Source organism: Chelonoidis abingdonii, chromosome 8 (assembly GCF_003597395.2).
Source record: "Chelonoidis abingdonii isolate Lonesome George chromosome 8, CheloAbing_2.0, whole genome shotgun sequence".
NCBI lineage: Eukaryota > Metazoa > Chordata > Testudines > Testudinidae > Chelonoidis > Chelonoidis abingdonii.
Window position 1 is genome coordinate 5,802,769 of NC_133776.1, and position 25,030 is coordinate 5,827,798.

At 52.8% G+C, this 25,030-nt stretch overlaps 1 protein-coding gene across 1 annotated transcript in view; it reads right to left on the reverse strand.

The window, feature by feature from the left end:
- Nucleotides 1-25,030, reverse strand: part of RUBCN (rubicon autophagy regulator) — a 60,516-nt gene that overhangs the window by 5,073 nt on the left and 30,413 nt on the right. Inside the window, exons 9-22 of the mRNA XM_075068964.1 lie at nucleotides 23,035-23,130; nucleotides 22,392-22,507; nucleotides 20,524-20,725; nucleotides 20,105-20,206; nucleotides 18,440-18,773; nucleotides 16,116-16,179; nucleotides 13,624-13,652; nucleotides 12,448-12,580; nucleotides 9,615-9,760; nucleotides 8,379-8,443; nucleotides 5,747-5,985; nucleotides 4,712-4,773; nucleotides 3,549-3,702; nucleotides 1,118-1,211 (exon numbers count right to left, since the gene is read on the reverse strand). Coding sequence (XP_074925065.1) covers nucleotides 1,118-1,211; nucleotides 3,549-3,702; nucleotides 4,712-4,773; nucleotides 5,747-5,985; nucleotides 8,379-8,443; nucleotides 9,615-9,760; nucleotides 12,448-12,580; nucleotides 13,624-13,652; nucleotides 16,116-16,179; nucleotides 18,440-18,773; nucleotides 20,105-20,206; nucleotides 20,524-20,725; nucleotides 22,392-22,507; nucleotides 23,035-23,130 — 1,836 coding nt within the window. The remainder of the gene's footprint in view (nucleotides 1-1,117; nucleotides 1,212-3,548; nucleotides 3,703-4,711; nucleotides 4,774-5,746; nucleotides 5,986-8,378; nucleotides 8,444-9,614; nucleotides 9,761-12,447; nucleotides 12,581-13,623; nucleotides 13,653-16,115; nucleotides 16,180-18,439; nucleotides 18,774-20,104; nucleotides 20,207-20,523; nucleotides 20,726-22,391; nucleotides 22,508-23,034; nucleotides 23,131-25,030) is intronic.

Below are 25,030 nucleotides of genomic sequence, written 5' to 3' on the forward strand. Positions count from 1 at the left end.
GCCACATACACAGGCAGCATCAGCACACTCCCCCCTCCGGGCACAGCCTGCCCACACTCAGTGGGAGGGACGCTAAGTCCCTGGCCGGGGACGGGGCGTGTTACCAACACCTTGGATGATCAGCTCTCCAGGTGTTATAGTTCTGACTGGGTCATCTCTTACATGGTTCTTAAAGGGAAAGATCTTTGGAGTGGGGATGGCGCCCATGTGCTTGGAAAGAGCCCAGCCCACCGCATGCACATGGAATCCAAGGAATTTGGGGCACTTCGCTCAGTTTTGGACAGCAATGTTAGATAGGTCAGTTTCCCTTTGCATCTCATCTCTTTCCCAACGGTTTCCTGCCCTGCCAAGGAAACAGTGACCCTAAACAAGAGGCCTTTGCTGAAAACACTTGTGGCAAGAGAGAATCTAATTTTAAAGAGATGGACACATTTGTAGATTGCCAGGGGCGGTTTGGATGGCTCAGGAGACTGGTGCCGGGATACGGCGCTACTGTGCATGTGGCCATCAGCACAGATCGACAGTGACCAAAACCAGTTATCAACTCCAGGGCGTGGGGGCTTGTTCCCAGTGCACACTCCAAATGTGCATCATGCATCTGGCCTGGTTACAAGGTGTAAGACAGGCCGCAGCCACCGTGGAAACGAGTTCTCACACCCTCACTTAGCACACTGCCCATCTGTGCAAGCTTAAGTGTGGGCAGCTCCGCCACAGTGCTGGCTAGCGTGCGCTGGGTGCAGTGCACTCTGGGATGTTGTACTGGCCACCCCAAGAAATGGTTCTGGCCGCCCCGCAAGGGAGCACGTCAGACCGGCTAGAGAGTCGGCTGTGTGCTGATGCAGGTCAGAGGCGTAGGCTGAGCCCGGTTTGCTGCCAGGTGGCTAGACAAACATTAAACAAGCGACATGCAGACAGGCCATGCTTAGGGGCTGCCAAGGCACTTGATTTTACAGCCTTGGACACACTGCAGAGCAGTGATCCCTGACTCTGCCTGATCTGTACCAGCTCAGTCTCCAGAGCAATCACTGCAGCACCTGTCTCTGCACTACACTTGCTCCACAAGACATGGGCCCAGGGCCAGCGATGGCTCCCAGCCCCTCGCATGCCAGCATCTCACCTTCACACGTCCTGCACTTGCTCAGTTCGAAGGGAAAGATGATGTCCTCCTCCTTTTGACAGAACTCACAGATGAAGCCTTTGGCTTGGCACAGCTGTAACAACAGAAGGGGAGAGGAGTGAAGAAGAAACGTCCTGGAGAAGAGGCAAATGCGCCTGATTTCTCTGGCAAAGTCAGAGACTGAGACATCTCACGCTCTGAGACATCTCGAGCCAAGAGTAAGGTGGGAATCAGAGGTTCGTCCCATTGCCAGGATGCGACAACACCAGCTTCAAGAGCAGCTTTTGTGCAGCTGGTCACCCACCCGCTACAAGCTAGGCCTGGCTGCTGGACGTGACCCACAAGATTCCAGCCTTTCCAGGGGGCTGGAAACATTGTCTATTCGAGACACCATAGGCCAAAAGCGTTCCTGTAGTGCCATCAGCCAAGCTGCCTGTGCTATCTCCAAACAGCGGGGCTGCCTGTCTGCTGGATGGCAGTGGAGGAACAAGGCATTCTGTATCTCTTAGATTACATACATACCCCTAAGCGCTTTGGGGCAATGCCCATGTCTTGCTGCGTACATGGGCTGAGCCAACTATTGTCAATGCTACCACAATACAACAGAAGTAGTAGCGGTTATACCAAACGATGTACCATAAACACACCAACAAGGGAGTCGTCTGCGCAGTAGGTGCACACACAACACTGCCAAACCAGTGGCAGTCCAGTTATTTTTGTCCCCTTTGACTTCCCAGTAAGATTCAGAGTTCCAGAAAAAGGACCCTCTTTCAGTAGGGAACTTCTTGGAGGCCAAGGCAGCCTCTCTGGTCTTTTGCCTCAGATACGTGCCCACAGGCGGTGATTGGCATTGCTGCCCTCGCGTGGGTGGCCCACACAGCCAACAGCTGCAACACATGGAGGCCCATTTGGAATGTTCTTAAAGACAATGAATGAAGTCACCCATCACACTGGGTTTTCACACAGAAAATTAAGGTCATATCTACCTTCCAAAAATCACTTTAATGAGGAACCAGTTACACCATAGTTGCCATTGACAAGAGTTAAAACAGTGTTTCATCTTCAGTGTCCATGAGACCCTGAGTTGGCTACAGTCCTGGAGAAATCCAAGCTGCAGCATGGCTTAGAGCTGTGGTTAGTTCCCATCTACACTAAACAACGCACCAGTGTTCTCACCACCTCAGATGTGTTGTAGCCAACTCCCCACTGGTGTTTTTGCAATGTAGCTCAGCCTTGAGGTGAAAGCAAATGTTACATCTCCGGCCCTGCCGGAATCCATCTCCCAACCTCACCTCATCGCTCCCTGCATTCAAGCTAGGTTTAAATTTCATCTCTTAAAATCAAATTCATTAGAGACAAGGAGAATAGTTAAAACAAGCACAAACACTGCAACACAATCAAATGGATCAGCAACGACAGTTAATCAAAAAAAAATTAGATGGGAAATCCACAATTCAAAGGACACACTAGTGCCCCCAAATTCCTCTTCCCCTGCAGACTGGAGCATCCCTTCCTAGTTCTGTTTGTTATCTGGAATCACAGCTGCCTGGAAACTCACAACTTGGTATTTCTTCACCCAGACACTCAGTCTGTTTTAATGCAGGACTTTTGCATCTAAACATGTCGTTAGAGTGACTGGTTCTGTAAGATCACACATGTCTAGCCCATTTGGGAATGAAATGGAGGGAAATGTCTAACTTTCAGCCCCCAGGGATGCAGTTCACATGCTGTTACCTACAGCTGTGGTGACGGTGACCACAGATCTCTGGGCCAGGCAACATGGGAAGCTGTATGCCAGGAGGGAAGGTGCTCTGTACACGGGATACCATTACAACGACTATACAGCATCCTCCAATTGGAAGATCTCAAAGCCACACCTCAACCACTCCCCTGCAAAATAACCAAGTTTCTTGTTTTTACTGGTAGGGAAACTGAGGCACAGAACTGGGACACAACTTGCCCACGGTCATGCAGAAAATCAGTGGCAGTGTTGAAAGTAGGACCGGGGAGTCCTGACTCGGTGCCCTCTTCTAACCATTAGCCAAGCTGCCTTTCCATCGTGAACATGACAAAGCACATCCCAATGCTTTTCAGAGGGGGATACAGCCCATTTTTGTATAGCAGAGATGGAGTCGGCAAATGGGTGCACTGTAGATTATGGGAAAATGCAGCTTCTTCCTGAAACTGAACCAATTGGCTGTGTTGTTCTTCAACACCGATCTCTTGTGCTAAGGAACTCCTCTGCACACATACAGGATGACCACCACATGAGAAACTAACTGGAGGAGGAGGAGAACAGCTAACACAAAATGTATTTGCCCTCAGCAGCTGTTCTGGAGACCAGCTCCCGCTTCTTGGCTGTTTATACAGTAAAGTCTAATCCAGTAATAATAAAAAACATTCTAATGAAAATGATGATAAAATTACCCACCATGCATCTCTCAACGTGCAGGGTACCTGCCTTTATGAGCTCCATCAGGCGGGGAACCAGCTCCCCCTTCTTAGTGGCATTCAGGTCATTTAAGGAGTAGAGGTGGAGATCCTCCGTCAAATGACCTGGCACTGTGTCGAAGGAATCCAGGAGCCTGCAGGGATTGAGACACCAGAGCTCAGCACCAAACATCAGCGGGTGAGTGCTCTAGAGAGCGTGAACTACGGTGACCTTGCCGGGCCAATTACACTGTGCGACCCGCTGCTCCACCTCCCCATCCCCACGTGGGCTCTGCCACCTCTCTAGAGTCCATTCCCGCCACGCAGGGCCTTAGGAAACCCAGCAACAGTGCCTGCCTCCCAATTCATCCCTGCACGCTGTTCTAGCTTAGCAGATTCTGTCCCAGCCGACACCTGCACGTCCCACTCAGCTGCAGGGTCCCCATTAGGGTGCTCAGGCTGCTCCAATCCCTGCCAAAGCAGCTGTCCTTTCCCCTCCACAGGGGCTGGGCGAGCCCAAGTCTAGAGAGCAGCCAGTGAGGGCAGCACCCAGACGGCAGAGCCTGCTACGACAGAGGCATGCGTCTCTGCTGATTCTGAGCTGTTTGACACCTCTCAGGGCCTGGTGGGTTTTAGTGGTTAGTAGGAAACCGTAGTCCAGTTACTGGGTCTGCTCTCCTTGTGCCAAGCGAAGGACATCTCATCGCTCAAGTGACCCCTCACAGCCACTGAGCCCGACTCAGTCAATGGCAGCAAGGAAAGGTGCAGTGGCTTTGGGAAGTGGGAGATCCCAAAGGGACACAGAGGAAGCACAAAGGGAGACCTAGTCCCAGTTCACAGGGTAGGTCTCAAACACCCGTCTTTCTCCAGCAAACGGCAGCTGAAGCTAGTCACACCCCCAACCGCTGGGCCCGTCTGTGCTTGGCCTGCTCTCAGAGTGCTACATGCACTGGAGCTTGGCCTGCCACAGCGTGGAAGTGGGAGAGACTGGGGTAGAGGCAGGGGGGACTGGATTCCGATCCCGTGAACATTTTGCCATGATCCTTGAAAGCCCCCACCCTGCAGAGGTCTGGGCAGCAGCTAACATGCCCAGCTGCCAAGTGACAGTTGGCCAGGAGAGAGAAACTGATGCAAGTTAAATTCTAATTGGAGCCTGGTACTCACTCTTTAGCTAGTCGGCAGGTTTTAAACATGTTCTTCAAATGAAACAGCTGGATTCTCAACAGCTGGGGAAAATAAACAGAATATAAAGTTGTCATTAAACAAACAGAATTGCAGGCCTCAACCAAACCCATTCTAGTCTGTTTTAACTCATTCTCCTGTGAAGCTGTTCTGCTGCTAACCCAGCTTTGGGTTTCTTGGCACTGAAGCAGTTAAAGGGCTAGGATAAAACCAGGAGGGCTAACAGTCCCCATATGTCAAGGCATAAACTGAAGACCAGCTGGAGGTCAGGAAGAAATTCCTCTCCACCATGCACTATTGCACAGCGAACAAGACGTGCAGTGGAAACATGCATTATGGGGGTTTTAAGCGTCCCTCTGAAACATCTGCCCATCAGCTGTCCTCTGACAGGAGAAGTCAAGAGAAATCCTGATTGGGCCCCAAAAAGTAACAGTCTCTTCCCTCCTCGGTTCAGATCTTCTGGAACATCAGCTTCCGTATGTCACCTACCAGGCCCCTTAAAGGGACATTACAAGGAATGACAAACAGGCAGGTTTCGCCAACAGAAAGGTTTCCTGGAGCTGGACACTTGCAGAGGTTACTCTAAGCAGATGTGAGAGGGGCAGCATTTCCAGTGGGTAGAGCCCAGGACTGGGTGTCAGGACTAATGGCTTCTATTCCCAGCTCTGCCACCAACACACTGGGTGACTGTGAACAAGTCACTCAAGCTCTCTGTTTCCCCAGCTGTAAAATGGAGATACCTACCCACCCACCTTTGTAATATGCTCTGAAATCTATGGACAAGAGGCCCCACATAGAAGGGTAAGTAGCAGCAGCAGCTAGGTATTCTGGCCCACTAACGAAAGAAGAGCAGGAAATGGCATGCCCCCAACAAGGCACCAATGCCCCCACCCTGAGAAACTCCACCCTGTGGGTCTTACTTCCTGCTCCATGGGTCACTCCCATCAATGACACCTGCCTCTCAGGAGATGACTGAACCCCTCGGTGTCTTTGGGAAAGCACAGGCCATGTCCTTACCCTGACTTGATTCAGCGCCTTCACCTTCCGGTACAAAGCGGCGTTGAGGTCCTGCACACTGAAGAGCGGGTCACTCCAGATCTTGCTCAGCAGGTCCCTGGAGAAGTTGCTGACGTAATACTTGCTGAAGTCCCACTTACGCAGGATGCGGCTGGGAATGACCATCTGGGTGTTCTCGTGGCAGCACTGGCAGAAGTACTTGCCCAGGTACTCGCAGTACCGCAGCCGTTTGATGTAATCTGGAAGGCCAGAGAGGGAGTTTAACTTCTGCCTAGCTAAGGACCATGTTAGCACCTCCCCAGGAGCCAGAGGTCTGTGGTTAATCAGCAGCAAGGAGAGCTGATTGCGAATGCCTGCCACAGGTGGGTGATGTATTCTGCAGACGCTATGGGTATGTCTACACTGCAGTTAAACACCCACAGCTGGTCCGTGTCAGCTGACTGGGGCTCGGGCTTTGGGCTCAGAGTCCCAGAGCTTCGGCTCGATCCCGAGCTTCCACACTGCCAGCTGTGGGTGTTTAACTGCAATGCAGACATACCCTAAATGTCCCAGCAGACAAGGCACCTGTTTCAGCTCAGAGCAATGCATGCTGGGATCTGTGGTCTCCCTGAGGTCTACAGGGCCCGGATCAGCCTATGGATTACATGCAACCATCCCTGGCTCTATACTTATGTAATAGCTTCCTACTCAGATTTGAACCTTAGCGGTCATAAACTGAGAAGCTAGCATGAAACTCCCCCAAGCTTAATTACCAGCTTGGATCTGATCTCGCTGCCACCATCCAAAATTTCCAGGGTTTTGGCCCCCTTCTGGTCTCCCCAAACCTTCTCTGGAGAGACCCCCAAGACTCAGACTCTGACTCTCCCACCAAAGGGAAAACAACCTCCTTCCCTTGTCTCCTCTTTATCTCATCCCCAGCTGTCCCTCCCTGGGTTATCCTGGGCGATACTGTACTTAAACTCCTTGAATGCAAAACAGAGAGGGCAATTTACCTTCCCTGAGGCTATGCATTCAAACCTAGTCAAGCTAACACAAAGAGATTTTCCCCCTCCCTTCGTTCCTTAGCCTTAACCAGAGAAAAACCTCAAACAGGATTTAAAAAGGAAGCTTTATATAAAAAAGAAAGAAAAGACAAACATATAAACTCTGCATCAAGATGACATATACAGGGCTATTGCTTAAAGAAAATATGAATAAACAGTCTGATTCAAAAACATATCCAATTTGAAACATTCCAGCAAGATACACACACGTAAATACAAAATACAATATAACCCTATTGCTTTTCCTTTTGTACTCACAACTTGGTAACAGAAGGGTAGAAAGAAGCTTGGAGATTAAAAAAAACACTCTTCCCTCATAGCCGAGAGAAACAAAACAGACAGAACAAAGACAAAAAAAACCCAGAAGTTCCCTCCCTCACTTTGAAAAATCCGGTTTCCTGATTGGTCCTCTGGTCAGGTGGTTGGTTCCCCTTGTTAACCCTTTACAGGTAAAAGAAACATTAACCCTTAGCTATCTATTTATGACAATTTAGGACAAGCTAATACACAGCAAGTGAATGCTGTATCAAGGCAGCTGCCTGCATGAGGCCCCTTCAGCCTGATCACCTGGGGGATTTCGATGGAAAGCAGCTTGGCTTCATGAACTGAAGAGGAATGATCAGAGCAGACACTAGGAGCTCCACAGCCCAAACAGACCAATCCAAATGAGCGAAGCCACCCTCACTTACTTGACTCTGCTCAGTGATGGGGCCAGGGACTTCAATACCTTCAGAGAGGAAGACTGGCCACCCCCTGCCTGCCCTGTCCCCATGGCCTCCTGGGGGAGCAGTCTGCTCCATCCACAGTGCATGCTAGCACACAGGCTCCCTTCTGACAGCCAGCCGTGGTAAATGCTGCCACCGGGGCAGATTCATTCACTGGGAGATGCTGGGACTCCCCGAGCCCTTTTCTGCTCGGCTTATCCAGAACTCCCCGTCCAGGTGTAGGAGAACATTTTATCCAGCTCTCTGGAATTCAAACCCTCCATTCGGATCCAACCTCATCACAGAGGTGTCTTTCCTGGCACTCCACAAAGCTAAGCCTGAGCTGAGCAGGCTTGGATGTAGGGGCTTGGGTCAGGGTGCCCACAGCTCCAAAATACATCATCGTAAATCAGATGATCTGCATATTCCGAAACAGATTGACACGTGCCCATTACATGCTGCACTGCATCACACTCTATGACTGGCTTCCCAATTTTGTGAGCCAATCCCTGTCTGGATCATGAGCCATCCACACGCTACAAAGCGTGCTCGGGAGCATGGCTGCAGGCGTGTCATCCATTCCTCTTCTTCAGCTACTAGCTACATGTTAGTTACAAGGCTACTCGTGCTCTGTCCCTTGGTAACTCGGTTCCCCACTTCTCTCTTCTTTCATGGTTCATGCCAGGCCTTCAAAGAAAGCTGCACCAGCTTCCCTGCGCTGAGAACCCGCACCATCCCCCAGCTCATCTCCCCCACTCCCCCCCCCCACACACACACACATTTGACTCCTTGTCTCTATTGCCCCTTCCTGTCTCATGTGCATGCAGCATCCCCCACCCTCGGAGAGGCTGAGTTTCCTGTCATGCTCAGAGTTCCAGCACTCACCGGGGTCTGTCCGGATGCCGCAGCCTGCGCACCGGTAATTCTGCTTGGCTACAGCCACCTTCCTCCTGCCCAGAGAGAAGAGGGGTGTTAGAGCTGGAGGGGCTGCTCTCTCCTGGCTCAGCAGGGCTGAGGGCAGCCGGGCAGAGAGCACTAGGCCTTCCCCTCTCACCCAACAGCTGACTGCCAAGTGGATCCACTGAGACAGTAAGCTTAGAGCGTCAGCTCTTTGGGACAGGGGCTGTCTTTGCTCGGTGTCTGTACACCACTTAGCACCACAGGGTCCTGGCCCATGACTGAGTCTCCTACAGGCTACAATAACACAGATAAATAATGAGCCAGGTGGCTGGATCTGCCTTGAAGCCACCTCGTGGTTTCAGTAGGAAATGGCGAACACTGCAACAGCCAGCACCCAGCGACTGGCCAGGGGGACAGACACAGCTCCGTGGGGTGGGGGTGGGGGGGGCACGGATGGGCAGCACCAACTGCAACTGCCTTCACCTGCTTGTGCCCTCTGGATCCTGACGCTTCCTGCACGCCCCTCAGCTGATGAGCAAGGTGTCAGCAGCCAGGCACTCAACACCAGCCAAGAGCACAAGGCAGGTGCCAGGCAAAGGAACAGTGCCAGGGAATAGTGACAACTCCCTTGCAAGGCACAACAACAATGGACAACAGCTCAGCAGGGCAGGTGGGCCCCCCCATACCCCCGCTATGACACAGGCAGGGGATCTATTACAAATGCAGCTAGGAACATGAGTTGCAGATGTCCTTTCGGTACCAGGTACCCTGAACACCACCAGAGGGGGCCTGGACACACACAGCCCTGTAACAGCAGCGCTTGGGGCTGTTTTGCACTGTCAGTGTGTTTTTGGAGGTCCTACAATAATTCTATCGCAGAGCACTGAGTAAACAGTGACAAAGGGGGAAGGGCAGGTCTCATTTAACACACACACAGCCAGGCTTGGAGGTCTAGTGGTTAGTGTCACACCAAGCAAGGTTCAATTCCCAGTACAGTTCTGAAACAACAGGGGCTTGGAGGGGAGCAGAGACGTCATCTGACGGCAGGAGCAGCAACCCATCTAGATGGCTGAAGTGGAGCTACTGGGCTGTGAATGTAGTGAATTGCCCAGGCCTACTCAGCTGGAAGGATGCAGAATCGGAGGGAAGAGGAGAAGCAGAGGGGGATTGGAGGGGCACAGAGAGCCTCTGTGGAACCAGATGGGATGGGCAGCAACTTACGTTGGGGCAGTGTGAATGTTGAAGATGATCTGCGGCCGGGGGGGGGCCCACTCCAGGTTCCCGCGGACCCGGATTCGGAGCTTGTAGATGTCGGCGTGCTCTCCGTCATCGGGCGAGATGGGCAGAGAGTCCGGAATTGGCAGGAGCTGCAAGAGGCAGATGAGAGGCTCATACACTGAACTTTACTGCAGAGGCAGACGCCCATCTGCCCTGCTGGGAACTCCAGCGCCGTCCCGGGGGAAACAGCCTGCGTGCTTGTCCCCTCCTCCACTAGGAGTGGTCTGTCTCCCGGGGGAGCTGGAGAACAATCCCCATCTGATCTGAGTGCCCTGCTGTACTATCACGGCACAGGCAGTAGTGTGCTTGCTCCTTCTGCATGCCCGAAGGCCTAGCACCCCATCTTCAGAAGTGCCTAGAGCCTCTGAGGAGGCAGCAGCGGTGCAGTGCTGCCCGCTCAGCCTGATGTTTTCACCCTGGCTGGACCTCCCCTCCCTACTCTCCTCCACATCCCCCCAAGTTTCTGGGTGTCCCTCTGCTGCAAGGTTGTCCCCAGACCATTACGGGGCACTGCTCCAGCCTCTCTGTGAGCAGGGCACGCTTTATGGGCTCTCACCGAAGCGAGCAGCAGGGGCCGAGGAGCAGCAGGTATGTCAGCCCTGGGGGTTCACTGGGGCATAGGCTGTCCTCCAGAAGAAAGAAAGTCTGCACTTGTCCCAAAGAGAAGGGCACCCAGAGGGAGGCATCAGCCACTCTATGGTGTATCAGAGGCGTCAGGACTCCAGGATGAGGATCACACCTGGGTTTGTAAGGACCGAGTGGGTCTGACAGGCCCAGAGCTCATGGGGGACAGAAATAGCTGTGAGGGAGAACGGGGAAGATTGCAGGACACACAGCACCTCAGAGAACCTCCCTCAGCCCGGGGAGGGCAGCAGGCTCTGGAGTGACCTACAGATCCAAGGGGAGCGGAGCTGGGGGTTATCAGGGATACAGAGCCCCATGATCCCTGCCAGGGCAGGATGCAGTCACGTGCTAGCAGAGATGGCTGTGGGCAGTAGCACCGGGACTGACTGCTGGGCTCTATGCTCTGGGACTCGAGGCTCAGCACCAACTCTGCCACTCTCAGGCTGTCGCAGCCTTTGCTGAGTGCAGCGGAGGAGAGCAGACTGGCTCCTCGACCCCCATCAGCAGTCTAGGTGACCCCGGTGACAAGCTCAGAGTGCAGTAGCTGAAACTACCTCTCCCCCTTGACTGATCACTTAGACGGACACCGAGGCAGCTCTTTAGCTGCACCCCCAAGGGGATTTGCCTGAGAACTAGAGAGCAGAACCACACCAGCCAGCGGACAGGAACCCCGCAGCACGAGGACAACAGAACATGCCTCACACACACCCGGCGTTAGAGAAAACCAAGCAGGTGACAGTAAACCTCAGGGATCCCCTCCAGGCTCAGGCGGACAAGGCTGTGCCGGGGCCAATGGCTGAGGGCCAGTCTTTATTTTAAAGAGCAGTCGGAAAGTCACACCCACAATGCACTGCTGCCCAGCAGGACCCCTGCTCAGCTTGGGAGTGGCAAGGCAGTGATCCATGACAAGCAGGTATTCTATGTAAGCCTATAGGGTTCCGTGCTATTTACACCATGCGCAGTGCTGCAGCGTCCTTAAAGATCGGCCCCGAAACCCTCTGCTCCGGTCACACTGACCTCACTGACACTGATCAACTCCAGTACCCCAAAACGGAGGAAGTTGGCAGGAATGGCAGCGGCTACCTCAGGAGATGCCTAGGCACTAGAATAGTGACAGCCTGTGGCTCAGAATTGAGGGGCCTGGGCAGAGCTGGGTATGGGGAGCCCAGATCGGAGAGGCTGTGGGTCAGGACTGAGGGGCTATATGGGAAAGCCTTGCATAGCGCCTGCCCATGCTCTACTGGCGCTAGCTGCCACTTCTGTTAGCATGGAGATCGTTCACTTCCCAACACGCCAGGGAGCAGTCTTCTAGCCGGTCACAGCTGAGGGTTCAAACAGCAACGACAACAAACTCCACATTCAGCAGAGTTTCTCACACCCCACGCCAAGCCACGCATCACCCCACTGTGGAGCAGCCACAGCCATGCCGCACGCTGCTCCATGCCACGTGAGGGTGTTTAGTCCGAGCGGTTAGTACACTCCATGATGTGTGCTTCACGCACGCACCCCTCGGGCACGCTCTCCACTCCCAACGTACCCGCCGGAGCTTTTTGGAGAGCTGCCTTTTCTTATACCACTGGGGACGCTTGAAGAGCTTTCTGAGAGACCGTCTCAGGCCCTGAAAACCAACAGCAAATGACCCATCAAGGCACTGCGTAGCCGACACCCCCGGGCTGCTAGTAAAGGCCGAGGGCCGCTGCGCTTGACTCTGTGCTGCTTCAGGGTGCTGATCCTTGGCCGTTGCCTAGATCTTACCCATCATCCCCGTCCTCCTGCTCTCCCTATTCATATACAAGGACAAGAGGAGTCAGAAGAGTGCAAGGCACCCGCCTAGTAGCACTGCAGCCAACTGTGTGGAAGGGACACAGCTTTGGGAGTATGTGAGGAACGTGATCAGTGCCTTTCCTCCTCTTCTACAGCCACGGGGAGGTGGACACAGGCTGAAGCCCTGCATTCAGGACTGGCAGAAAGCACCAGATATGAGCTTCATGCAAAAGATTGCCTTGCTGGTGTGGGCAGTGGGGTCTCTGCCCTCTAGATTTAAACGAATCCCCTTGATTTTGCATCCAGCTTCTGTCCTCGTGCACCCAAACAGCGTCCTCCATGCATCAGTGCGACTGCCCCCCAGCGAAGTCCCTCCCCACATGCCTACCTTCTGGGGGGCATCCTGCTCTGGGACTAGCCAGTCCAGTTCAGAAGCGGCTGGGAGCTGCATCCCTTCAAACTGCTTCAGCAGGCCCATGGCCACGGCCTCCGCTGAGTTCGAATGGAGGAAGGAGTGGGATCTGTACAGCAAGAGAGGACGATCAGCACCACAACAGATGGGGCATAACCCCCCACCCCAGCCAGGGTGCAAACAAGATCAAAGCCTGGGTCTCCTGACTGGTGACCCTCCCAGCTCCACTTGTGAGAGTTTGCACTGATAATGACGACTCGTCTTAGAACATATTGTCTCAAGTAAGACCCACAAACTACATACAGGAATCACTGCTCCCACGCAGCTACCTCTGGGGTGGGGCATACCCAGGGCACAGCAATTTGGGTCGGGGCATCACAGAGCCTGCAGGGGGATTGGGAGGCAATGGAACAAGCAAAGCTGGAATGCGGTCAAGACACAGGAGACCACACAGTATAAAGTGACGTGATCTTTGCCCACAGGGCCTAGTTTTACATGTCGTCCAACAGGCAGAGGGGGTCCTGCCGCCAGCCCTCTGGAAAGCTGCCAGCAATTAACAGACCAATGATATTTCCAAGGGGCTGTGATGACCCATCCTACACCTCAGCTGGGAAGAGTAATGAGGAGGCAGATGGCTCAGTCTCCTAGGGAGGAAGAGCACCTTCACCCACTCAACAGCGCCTCCTCTGGCCAGTTAAGGAGTAGCACTGATGAGAAGTGCTGTCCAGCTTCTAGTTGTAAAGAAAGGTGACTGCAACACAGGACTTCAAGACAGACTACAGGAATGGCGTGGTGGGAGATTGGGGTGAACCCCAGGTCTGACTGGGAGCCTAGTGGGGGATGTATGTGTCCCCATCACCTTGAGTTGTCTTTCCTAATTCACCGGGGTTCCTGTTCCCTGCCCCTTCTCCTTCCGCTGACAGTTTATTAGAGGAGTCAGTGGCAGAAGAGATCTATTCAGGTGGAATCTAATCCATGCCCAATCCATGGATCAGTCCCTCATGCAAGGAATTCCCAAGCCCCTCAGCATTCAACTTAAGTTTCCATTTGCCCAGCTCCCCCCTAGGACTGTCCCCAAAACTGAGCCTACTGCGCCCAGGTGAGGATCAAAGACTCGCGCTCTGGTGGTGGGTGGGCGGGTGGGGTACATACATGTATTCTGAGCAGAGGAAAGACTTCCGCTAGACGTTGCATCCCCGCGTGATATCCGCATCTGCATCAAAGAAGAGAAGGGTGAGCAAGAGTTTTACTCCTATTTTAAAACAAAGCCCAGCAGTTTGCATTAAAAACATCACAAACCTGTTGTAAAAGCACGTGATCCCAGCTACCTATTCTACATGTGACCAATGAAGCACAAGCCAGAAAAGTCTGGGATCTGAACTAGTACAGTCCACTGTCAATCTAGAGGGAGAGAATAAGAACCTGTGGCGTGAGATAACTACAGTGGGGTTAGAGTGGAAAATGTACTGTCTGTACAGGGCACTAACACTAGCTACCAGTGTTACGCCAGCTAAGAGGAAATCCACAACGACACAAAACTTGGGGGGAGGCAGGACCTGGGGTTAGTTAAGCAGTTTTTAGTAGCTTATTAGGTTTATGCACAGCAATTAAACCCTGCAAAGGGGACTGGGCGATGCGACCACAGGCCCTTCACCACTACTATTCTGGTTCCAAATCCAGCGCAAGCTCAATATGCCGATGGCTGGTCAGCAGCTCCACGGCATGGAGCTGCGAGGCCTGAGTTCAAACCCCAAGTGGACACAGTCAAGTCCACATCAAAACCCACATGGCCAAGTGGCCATGGTCGGAACAGCCTTGCGGCCCTACCATCCTTTGCTGAGGCACCCAGATCAAAACAGGCCACAAAGAAGATCACTTTCCACTATCAGCGGGAGGAAAGCCTAAAGCAGAGGGTAGGCATCACCGTCGCCCACTGAGTTGCTAACCAGGTACAAGTGCTCATCTCAGACTGATCCCCTATTCAGATCATCATAGAATAAAACCTGAGCTAAAGAGCGGATGCAGGTAAGCGCCCTTTGAAGCCTGAAGCGTGCGTGAGCAGAAGCTGCAAAACATAACCCGTTCGGCCAGAGACAGGTGACTACCCATTGACCAACTTCTTCCCATGCGTGATTTATAGTGCTCATCTCTCGCTCTCGAATACGCCACAGTCCTGATGCTAGGTAGACAGCTATTGTCAACTGCTCATCCGTCACCTTCTCGTAGACCAGGGACTTTGTACATCCATAGAGGATGTGACGTAGCCACAGTCATAGGGTAATTGAGCTCGAACCCACGGGCTTCGCTCCTTTGACTCAACATGCCGTACTCTAGGTCTATGTGAACGATGCTAAAGAATTCTAAGAGCTGTGCTGCACGCCAATGCGCATCAGACTGTGTCTCTAAAACCAGGGATGAAACGTGGTTATGCTAGACTGTCACGGCAAGGCTCGACACATCCGCCGAGCTCAGCTAGCACTTCTAGTCGTCCCTCGGCTTTGCTAAGTACCATGCATGATGGGGCCATCGGAGTGAGGGAGTTTCTTCGCAAGCACGTGTATTCTGGAAGTGCCAGGAGATCAGAAGTATTCTGGTGTGATTGCACTCGCAGCTGCCCATGTACGAAGCGAGTGCGCGTCGAACATCTTGATAACCAGCAGAGCAATATGTCAGGCCCTGTAGTAAAAGTGGGTACGATCTCCGCATCCAAGTCACTGAGAATAAATACCTAGCAATATAAGCATCCAGACGTGATATGTACCATGTCATCTAACACTAAAGTAAACCCGCAGTCAACCTTTAAAGAATCAAACACTTCAAACTCCTGCATCCTCCTGCTCTGACACCGAGTCCGCCCCAACAACACCGTCATGAGATAGCATCGAGGTCAGGCGCGGCTAGGGAGAGCTTAGAGTGCGCTGTGCGTGATAAACTGCTGGTCGTTACAACCAATGGATATGTAACAGAAATGGAAGTAGAAAATAGTGTCGACTACGCTGATCTAACGAGAGCAGGAATAAGAGCGCCATTTCCTCCACCTCTAACCCCTCCACTGTAGTTTTCATCACATCCACCATCAGAAACACTCCACATGGGATCTCTCCCTTATCTATCACGATGGTGAACGGCGCGAGACCTAGCTAGAGCTTGACCGCATGGAGGGCTGCGTACATAGTTATCGAGAGTTACGTCAGGTATGGCTTTCTGTTGACGTCTCACTGCCTCTCCATCCAAGTAGTCTGAGGCCAAGGTGGAAGAATATAGGTGCTCAGAGCCGACTGCTGATTGCTGCATGCAACTACAGTCAGTCGCTGTGGTCTTACCAGCAAAAGCGCATCGCATAGATAGAGGGCTTCAGACACACCAGGGCAGGTGAAACCCAGTTAATAGATCTAGCGAGTAACCTATCTGCGGCGTACCACCTCTCCTCTTCTTGATGCAGATGCGTATCAGTCGGTATGCATATCTAGTCATAGAGCCAGAGAGTGCGTAAGGGATAGGGAAAGGGTTACGTGCTGGCGCTTTCCAAGAATCCACGAGGACAGCTGTTTTCGTATACCGCCAGAGGGCATACAGCATACCAAAGACAATCCTGCCCCAACCAGATGCACGCGACAACTCTAGAAATGGTAGCATTCCTTCACGCACGTAATGACGCTGCCAATGAAGGAGATCCTAGTAAGCTTCTCCTTCAAGTGGACGATCTCTCTACGAGAGGATTGACTCGCGAGAATCAGAGAATGGAACACGCCCTAATAAGATGAGTGCTAGAATCGCGCAAATGACGGCTTGCGTAATAAGCAGCTCACCGTTGCAGTGACCAAGTAACAGATACTGTTATGTGAGCAGATTGGTGCATGCGAGGAGACTAGAAATCCATGTCATCATCACAACCCGGTAACAACCGAAGCCTTTGCTAAGCTACACATGAGACACGAGCGGAGTGCCATCCCTCACCCTAGAGTATATTGCATCGCCAGAATGGCACGAGAGGGAAAGAGCCACGCTCAAATCGGAGGCATGTAGCGGTAATGCGAGCGTACAAACAGACTCCGAGCTGAAGACAGTACCTAATGAACAAACATGGGAGAGCAGCCAACCCAAAAGTGTGCGATGCAGGTTAGCTAGGCAGAGCATCGAGCAACCACCTGCAGGGCAGTGGCGGCCAGTCACAGCACCCTCAGGGGGCAGCAGCATTTGCACCAAGTCAGTGTTCAGCATCTCACCTGGGAGGCATTCAAATCTCTGAATCTCACCTCCCCAGCAGGCTCGAGGTCGCCAGAACTAGGAACCCCTCTGCCCCCAATCCCCACTCCAAATATGGTATCTTCCAACCTAGTGTTTCCAATTCAAGTGACATGCTTTGGGCACAGCCACCCAAATGCCTCTTTTTGAGATGGGGCACCACATTTTGCATGCACTATTCAAGCTGTGGGCGTATCATGGATTTTATATAGAGACAATATGATATTTCTGTCCATTATCTATTCCTTTCTTGATGATTCCCACATTCTGTTTGCTTTTTCCCCGCCGCTGCACATTGAGTGGATGATTTCAGAGAACTATCCACAATGACTCCAAGATCTCTCTCTCGTGCGGTAACAACTAATTTAGACCCCATCATACGTATAGTTGGGATTATGTTTTGTGTGCATTACTTTGAATTATCAACATTAATTCATCTGCCATTTTTCATCACCCAGTTTTGTGAGATCCTTTGTAGCTCTTTGCAGTCTGTCTGGGACTTCACTATCTTTAGTAAATTTTGTATCATCTGCAAATTTTGCCACCTCACTGTTTACCCTTTTTCCAGATCATTTATAAATATGTTGAATAGGACTGGTCCCAGAACAGACCCCTGGGGGGCACCACTATTTACCTCTCTCCAGTCTGAAAAACTGATCATTTATACCTACCCTTTGCTTCCTATCTTTTAACCAGTTACCAATCCATGAGAGGACCTTCCCTCTTACCCTATGACTGCTTACTTTGCTTAAGAGTCTTTGGTGAGGGACCTTGTCAAAAACTTTCTGAAAATCTAAGTACACTATATCCACTGGATCCCCCTTATCCACATGCTTGTTGACTCCTTCAAAGAATTCTAGTAAATTGGTGAGGCATGATTTCCCTTTACAAAAACCATGTTGACTCTTCCCCAACAAATCATGTTCATCTGCATCTGACAATTTTGTTCTTTACTATAGTTTCAAACAGTTTGCCCAGTACTGAAGTCAGGCTTACCGGCCCATAAATGCCAGGATCACCTCTGGAGCCTTTTTAAAAAATTGGCATCACATTAGCTATTCTCCAATCATCTGGTACAGAAGCTGATTTAAATGACAGGTTGCATACCACAGTTCAAGGCTACAGAAGGAGTCAGCCTTTCACTAGTGCTGCATTGGTGCAGAAGAGCTCTCACGACAGTGCCCTCACTTTAAAAGCAAGGTCCCAGCATTCTCTGCCTCTCACAGCGCACGCACAAAGATTCTGGCGCCTTAGCACCTGCATCCCTACAGAAGCCTTTAACACCTCTGATAACGGAGCTATAGTCTTGGAATCACAGTGGGCTGGGAGCGGTAAGGAAGATACATTTTCAAGCACAGCTGGTCTCTTTGCAGTAGAGTGGTCTAGTCTCATCTCTCGGGTTACAGCAGTTATGTGGCCAATACTTTACCTTTAATGGCTGTAGCACATTTAAACTGAATCACTGCTCTGCTGTTTGACTTTCCAGGTCAGACACACCTCTACTGATGTTCTAGGCACATCACAATGTTCCACCGTAATGTGGCAACACAGAGGCTAGGCAAGCAGCCAAGCAACTGAGACCTTCACTATATTTTCCCACCTGTCTGCCATCCACTGCATGCGTTGCCAGCTCCTTTCCCTTTGCCACTCAGATGACATTATTGGTTATTCCCAAAGGCCCCTGCATGAAGAACGAGCTGAGGAATTGTAGAGAGCGGCTCACAAGGAGCCAGCTACATGCACAGAGCCCTGGGACGGGAAATAGCAAAAGGGTAGTGGCTGGTGGATTAAGCTGGGGGCTGGTGGTTTGGTGTCTGGTCTGAAGCCTGCCTGCTGATGCAGCGTGAACTCAGTTTTAGCAGCAGCTTTTGAGCCTCTGCTCTCCCTGTGGTCCCTTGGCACGCCCAGGCGACGCACATGGAGAAGCGCACGCGCGCGCGCACACACACACACACGCGGCGCAGTGCACTCTGGGGTACTACCTGAAAACAAGGAAGCCATTGACACAGACAGGCCGTTCTTGGACATTTGAATCAGGTTAGATCCATCGTTACCATCTGCATAATACGGTGATGACAAAATATTTCGCTTCAGTGCTCGGCCCAGCCACAGAGAAAGGGTATCAACACAGAGGCAAGAGAGCAGGGCCTGCTGGCGCCCTTTGGGAGACATCCAGGGACAGCATTCAAAACACCCTCCATGGACTGTAATATCAAGTCAAACCTCTGAGCTACAGGGGGCCAAACTGGGGTTATGCTATCAACATCCATGGAGAGAAGATCAGGAAGATTGAGGGTGTCCATTACAGGGGCCTTTGAACCGCCCCCAGTCCAACCCCCATTGTCCCAGCTGCAGACTGGAGAGTGCTTTGTTAATGCACCTTTCAAGTCAGCCAGAGGGGGCACTGCTGAGCAACAAGGAGTGTCTTTCCTGACCAAAGTAGGAGGGAGGTGAGGGAGAGGGTTCAAGGCCAGGCCTCTTGCAGCATAGGCACCAACTGTGGGTGCTCCAGCCCTGGAGTACCCCTGGAGAGAAATTAGCAGGTGCTGCTCAGCAGCACCCAAGCTCCCCACCCAGTGCCTCTGACCTGCTGGCAGCCCCGCTGAACAACTCCTCCCCCTCCCTCCCAGCACCTCCCGTCTGCTGTGAACAGCTGTTTTGTGGGTGTAGGAATCTCCAGGAGGGAGGGGAAGGAGCAGGGACGAGGTGCACTCGGGGGAGGAGGCGGGACAGGGGCAGGGACTTGGGGGAAGGGGTGGAGTGGGGGTGGGGACTAGGGTGGACAAGGAGGAGGCCTAGCACCCCTCAACTAGAGGGGAAGTCAGCGCCTGTGTCCTGTGGGGAGCACACTAGCCCATGGGAGCCAGCCTGACTGTGTGAGCAAAAGTACCTTGGAGGCCAGGGTCTGTACAAAGCCCATTGGCCCTTCTACAGAAAGACAGGGTTTAACAACGGGAGCGGACAGTCCCGAGATTGACTTGTCCAGTCCGTGGCTGGTTCAAGTAGGAAGAGCAGGACAGCACAGGTTGGCATTCAAATCCTTTAGCTCCCCAACCTCAGCCTGACCATTCCCAGCCCGGAGGACTTTACATGTGAAAGGGATCTCTTGTAGGATGCCAGCAACTCAGCAAACGAAGGGGCTGTTAAGACTCTAACAGAGCTCCCAGAGGCAAATCATTCAGCCCTTATGGGCACACAAGCCCACCTTTCCAAAGGGAATCTGTTTACTGCAGTCCAGGGGTGGAATCAGGGGTCCCAGCTCAACTCTCAGTTCAGCGTTACTCTAGAATGGCCATCTCTAAATGCAAAGGGACGTGCTCCTCCCTGGTGTAGCCCCAAGGAGGAGGTTAGCCCCAAATCTCCATCTGGTGCAGCTGCCTTCTCTTACCTCTTATCTCATACTCCTCCACATCCTCCGCTGAGCCCGAGTCAGACAGCCACATGGAGTCACGGGAGCTGAACTGGGACTCACTGTCTGTAGCCACAAAGCCTGAAGGGGCAAAACGCAGAAGGTCTGAGAGACATAGCCCCAAAGTCAGCAGAGGTAATTTAAGTGTGACACAGAACTGACAGACGGCCAGCACGGACCCAGAATCATCCTGCACCTTGACACCACCATGGTGTGTACATAATAAATACCCAGACAGACCCAGTGTCAGCAGGTCCTCTACACTAGAGTCACCATCTGTTCAGAGCTAGTGTAAGGTAAATTCCCACACAGCGCCCTGGTGCCTGACACAGCATCTCAGGGACTGATAGGAAACAAGCCCCTGCTCCACCGAGCCTGGCCCCAAAAGCAGCACTTACTGTCAGAGCCCACCTCCCGATAGGCAGGGAACACGTGTTTAGTGCGGATTTGCTGGCGTCGGATGCGAATCTTCTGCTTGAGCTCCTGGATCTCCTTGTCACTCTCCTCTTCCTCCTCCTCCAGCCGCCGGTTCATCACATTGCATTTCATCAGCTCGATGGCAGCAATCAGCGATTCAGAGATGCTGAAGTGAGCGTTTTCCTGGGAGGCAGAGGCCAAACCATTGCAAGAGAGCCGGGAAGCTGAGGTCCTCCGTAATGCAGTATTACATCCCCTACACCCCGCAGTACAGGACCTGCTACCTGTAGAGGCGACTATCTGGGATTTCCCACAGTAGAGGGAGCCTTCACTAATAGGCGCTGACTCCATGGGCACTACGGGGCTGGAGCATCCACAGGGGAAAAAATGGTGGGCACCCACCGGCAGCCCCCATAACGGTGCCGCACATTTGACTCTAGAGAGCACTCTGCATTGTGATGGATTTCGGTTATGCCTGCCAAGCACCCTACACGTCATGGTCGACTGTACGTTACGATGCAGTGCACACATTTCATCGTAAGCGTTGACCACAATCGCAGTTTTGCTTTTGCAATGTATCAGAGTGTAAACTCTTACAGTCACAAAGAAGGCCTGGGGTGGTGGGGAGGGGTTGTGATCAAAGAAGCTTGAGAACCACTGTGCTAGGAGACCAGCTGGATCCAGACAGGAAGGGGACACCTCAAGATGGTCACCTATCAGACTCCACTTCAGAGTTCTCGAGGGATGACGTCCGAACTATTTGCTCAATCCCTAAAGCCCATGGGAGCGGTCTGACTGGGGGCCCAAGCCCACCAATGCAGAGAGAAGCCTAGTGGAGAACAGAGTCCTGGCTGGCTTTGAGAGGACTCTTTCGGGGACAAAGGGAAAATCCAGGCCAAGAGACACGAAGCTGGAGGGGTGTCTGAAGAAGCTAGGCCTGCCTGGGTCACCATTACAGGATGGTAGGACATTAGGGGTGACAGATGTTTGTCAGGTATTTTTAAATCTTTCTCTCTCTCTCTCTCTCATGTTGTATTCCAACTGCTAAGGAAAAACGCTTGGTCTGAAGGAGGCTGGTGTCACTCTCAGGGTCACAGTGCCCAGCACAAAGAAAGGCAAGAGCCTGAAACCCAGCTGGGCCTTCAGGGCAGTTGGTGTATGCAGGGCACTGCGAGCGCGTCCCAGTCTCAGAGGGGGATTCCTCCCTGGGACAGGGGAGGGTTCAAGGCCCTGGACCGGAGCTGGATGCACTCCGAGACGAGAAAAGGGACAGAGGTGCCGCTAGCCCTGCCACTGTGACAGCCCCACTCTCCAACGTTCCACCACCCGCGGGTCACACGGCACCCAGCACCCAAAGAGAGCAGCTGGCTTTGGTTTTTCCCAACTCAACACGAGTTGCAGATTGTGGCTCTGTACAGTTAAACAGCACAGGATCATGTTGGCCAGGGAAAAGTATGGGGCTTGTAGAAAGGAGCATCACTGTTCCTTACCTGCACTCGGAGGGGTAAAATGCTCTGTGATCCTTACACCTAACCCCCCCCCCCCCATTTCCCGACTGCCTAAGGCTGGAGCAAACAGCGGACTGACTTCAGGGAAGACAGCAGCACGCAGCACAGGCAGCCCCAGCAAGCGGCAGTAAGCTCATGCTGCACTACATCCATGCTTGCAGCCCCGAGCTATCAACACCAAAGAGCAAACCAAGTGCAAAAGTAGACTGGCGAGTTCTCTGCGCAGCTCTAAGGCTGGAAACGCTGCAGCACTAACACTGGCTTTTTGGTAGGGCTGCTTGCCAGTGGAACCAGAGTCACTGACCCAGCAACCAAGGAACACGTATCCCCCTGCATCTCACCTTCTCCAGGTCTGCACAGCTGCCGAAGTCCTGCTCAGACAGGTAACTGATCAGGGACTGTCCTTCCGAGGGTCTTCGGAACATCCCTTCCCCCGAACTCAGGTACTGGCCAGCATCTAGGAAAGCAAAAGACAAACAAATGAGGCAGAGGCATTTTGCAAACCCACAAAGCTAAAGAGTCAGAGATCAGACCAGGCATGATTCCATTACACAGCCCCAGCCAGCCCGGGGCCATGCAGGAACTGCCAGACTAGATGACGCATGGCTAGAGTCAGTCAAGCATCCAGCCTCTGACAGTGACCACCAGCAGAGTATTCAGAGGAAGAGGCAAGATCCCATAGTAGGCAGGTTGCAGAGGGACAGCTGATCCCAAAATCTCATCCGATCCCTACTAGTGAGAGATCACAGATGCTTAACTTTGGCCACTCAATGCTGCTCCCCAGTCCCTCCCAGCTGCTGTTAGATTTAGAGAGAGGCAGACATTTCAGAGCACTGGCCTCAGACACACACGAGACACCATGCTCATGTGCACATCCCCACATGTGCACAGTCAAAAGCTGCCCTGCAAACATACGAGGACCTAGCACCTGAACCCAGCCGTACCAGTGGTTAACTGTTTCCACTCACCCCCTGCTCAACTCACCGTACTCCATGTAGAAGGAGCTGGGCGTGCTCACTTCGCTGCTCTGGGTGGAGCCGGAGACATGACCCGGCACCCTCAAGGCGTCACCCTGGGACTCTTTGAGAGAGACAAGAGCAAGGACGCTCGTCAATAGCAGAAGGGCCCATCCGGGTGATTAACCCCAGCCCCTCGGGACACAGGGGAAGGGAGCAAACAGGACATCACGAGAACATACCGTCCACCCACCCCCTGAAAAGGAAAAAACAATAGAAAAGGAGTCAAAGGGGGGAGAAGAGAAGTCAGCTGGTCTCCAGGGAGAAAGGGGGCAGAGAGCTATACTGTATACAGGCCAGTTCCAGGAGGGGGCAGTCCCGGGGCAAGGCACTTCAAGCAGCTAAAAGGCAAGTTGGCAGACAACAGGCAGCAATTCACAGCTTGCCAGGATTAATCTCCAAGAACTGCTGCTCCCTTGCGCTCTGGAGGAAAGGGACAAGGGGACAGCTTGCATGAGCCTGGGAAATGCAGAAGTCATTTGTTCCTCCAGCTAATGCAACAGGGGACAGGGGCAGAACTAGGAAGGAGGCCCTGCTCGCTCTTGTGGTGGCAGGGCTGGGAAATATAACAAAACCTGTTTGGAGCACTCAGCCCAGAGTCGGGGAGCACACTGCACCTCCTAGCCTTCAGCAGCGCCCCCTCTGGCAGAGAGGAACCCCCAGATGGCCCTGCTGGGCCACAGGGCGAGTGGCTAAGGTAAGAACAATGGGACCCTGGGGACTCAGCAGTCCTGGAGGATGCCTAGGACGATGTGCGGTGGAACTCAGTGGGAGGAGGAGATCTCCAACTCCCTCTAGCCTCTGATTATAGCTGGGGAGAACAGAGCCTTCCATGCACATTGGAGTCCCTGACTTTGCAGCAGCCAGGGCCTAAGGACTCGGATCCCTGCAGCGAGCAGAGCACGGAAGGGTTGTGAAGGTGACCTATACATGCTATGCCTGGCGCCCCACCCTCCGCACACACACGATGCAATTCATGTCCTCACACGGGCAGAGCTCTTCGAGCGACTGCCTCTAGCCAGCCTAATCATAGGAGAACACCTGCGGGAGTCTGCATCCCCGTGAGCCGGCCCGTGGGATCGGATGGGTTGCTGCAGAGACCAAATGACTTGAGGACTGACTGATCCCAGAAAGGAAGCCCTTGGCTGTCGCTGGCATGAAAATGACAATGGAACACACACAAGGGAACGGGGAGAGCAATGAGACTGGACACGTGTGATGCGGAACATGCAATAGCTGCAGGCACTGGGAACAGGGAAAGGGCCACTGGTGTCAACTCAACCAGCAGAGCAGCTCGCACTGCCACGTCGTACTGCTCCCCCAGTCCCACGCTTATGGCTCCAGGGCCAAACACACACCAAGGCACGCAAGACTGAGAACACGTCTCCTGCTGAACGAGTTTAGTGCTGGTGCAAGGATCAGACCCACAGGCCTGGGGACTGGCCGGCTCTATGCAAAGCACAAGCAGCTGCTGGGCAAGCTCCCCCCATGCTGCCCGGTAACCATGCTTTAACCCCGGGTGTGAGGGGGCTCAGTCTCCAGAGACTGATCAGTGCCAGCTGGGAGGTAGCTACCAGGTGAGACCAAATCATTTCCCTGAGGCCACAGAACAGCTTTCAGGTGACCACCCCTGACCTGGACGGGGTTTGAAACAGTGCTCTAGAGGCAGACGCTCCATATCTCATTACAAATCCCCAGAACTCAGCAGATCACCCCTGCTCAAGCACAAGGTTCCAAGAACTCATCTGCCACAGAGCAAAGAACCACCAAAAACTGGCACTGAAACAGTCTCAGGGCCACTGCCTGGCCTAGTGCATAGAACTGATCTCCAAACCCTAGAGGAGCTGCCAGTTCTCTGAGCAGCAGCAGCACCACCACTACACAGCAAGCTGAAGCAGGTCTTCTGAGAGCCCACAGCAGCCAGGCATTGTAACCTGCCAGCTCCATGGAGAGCTAGTGCTGCA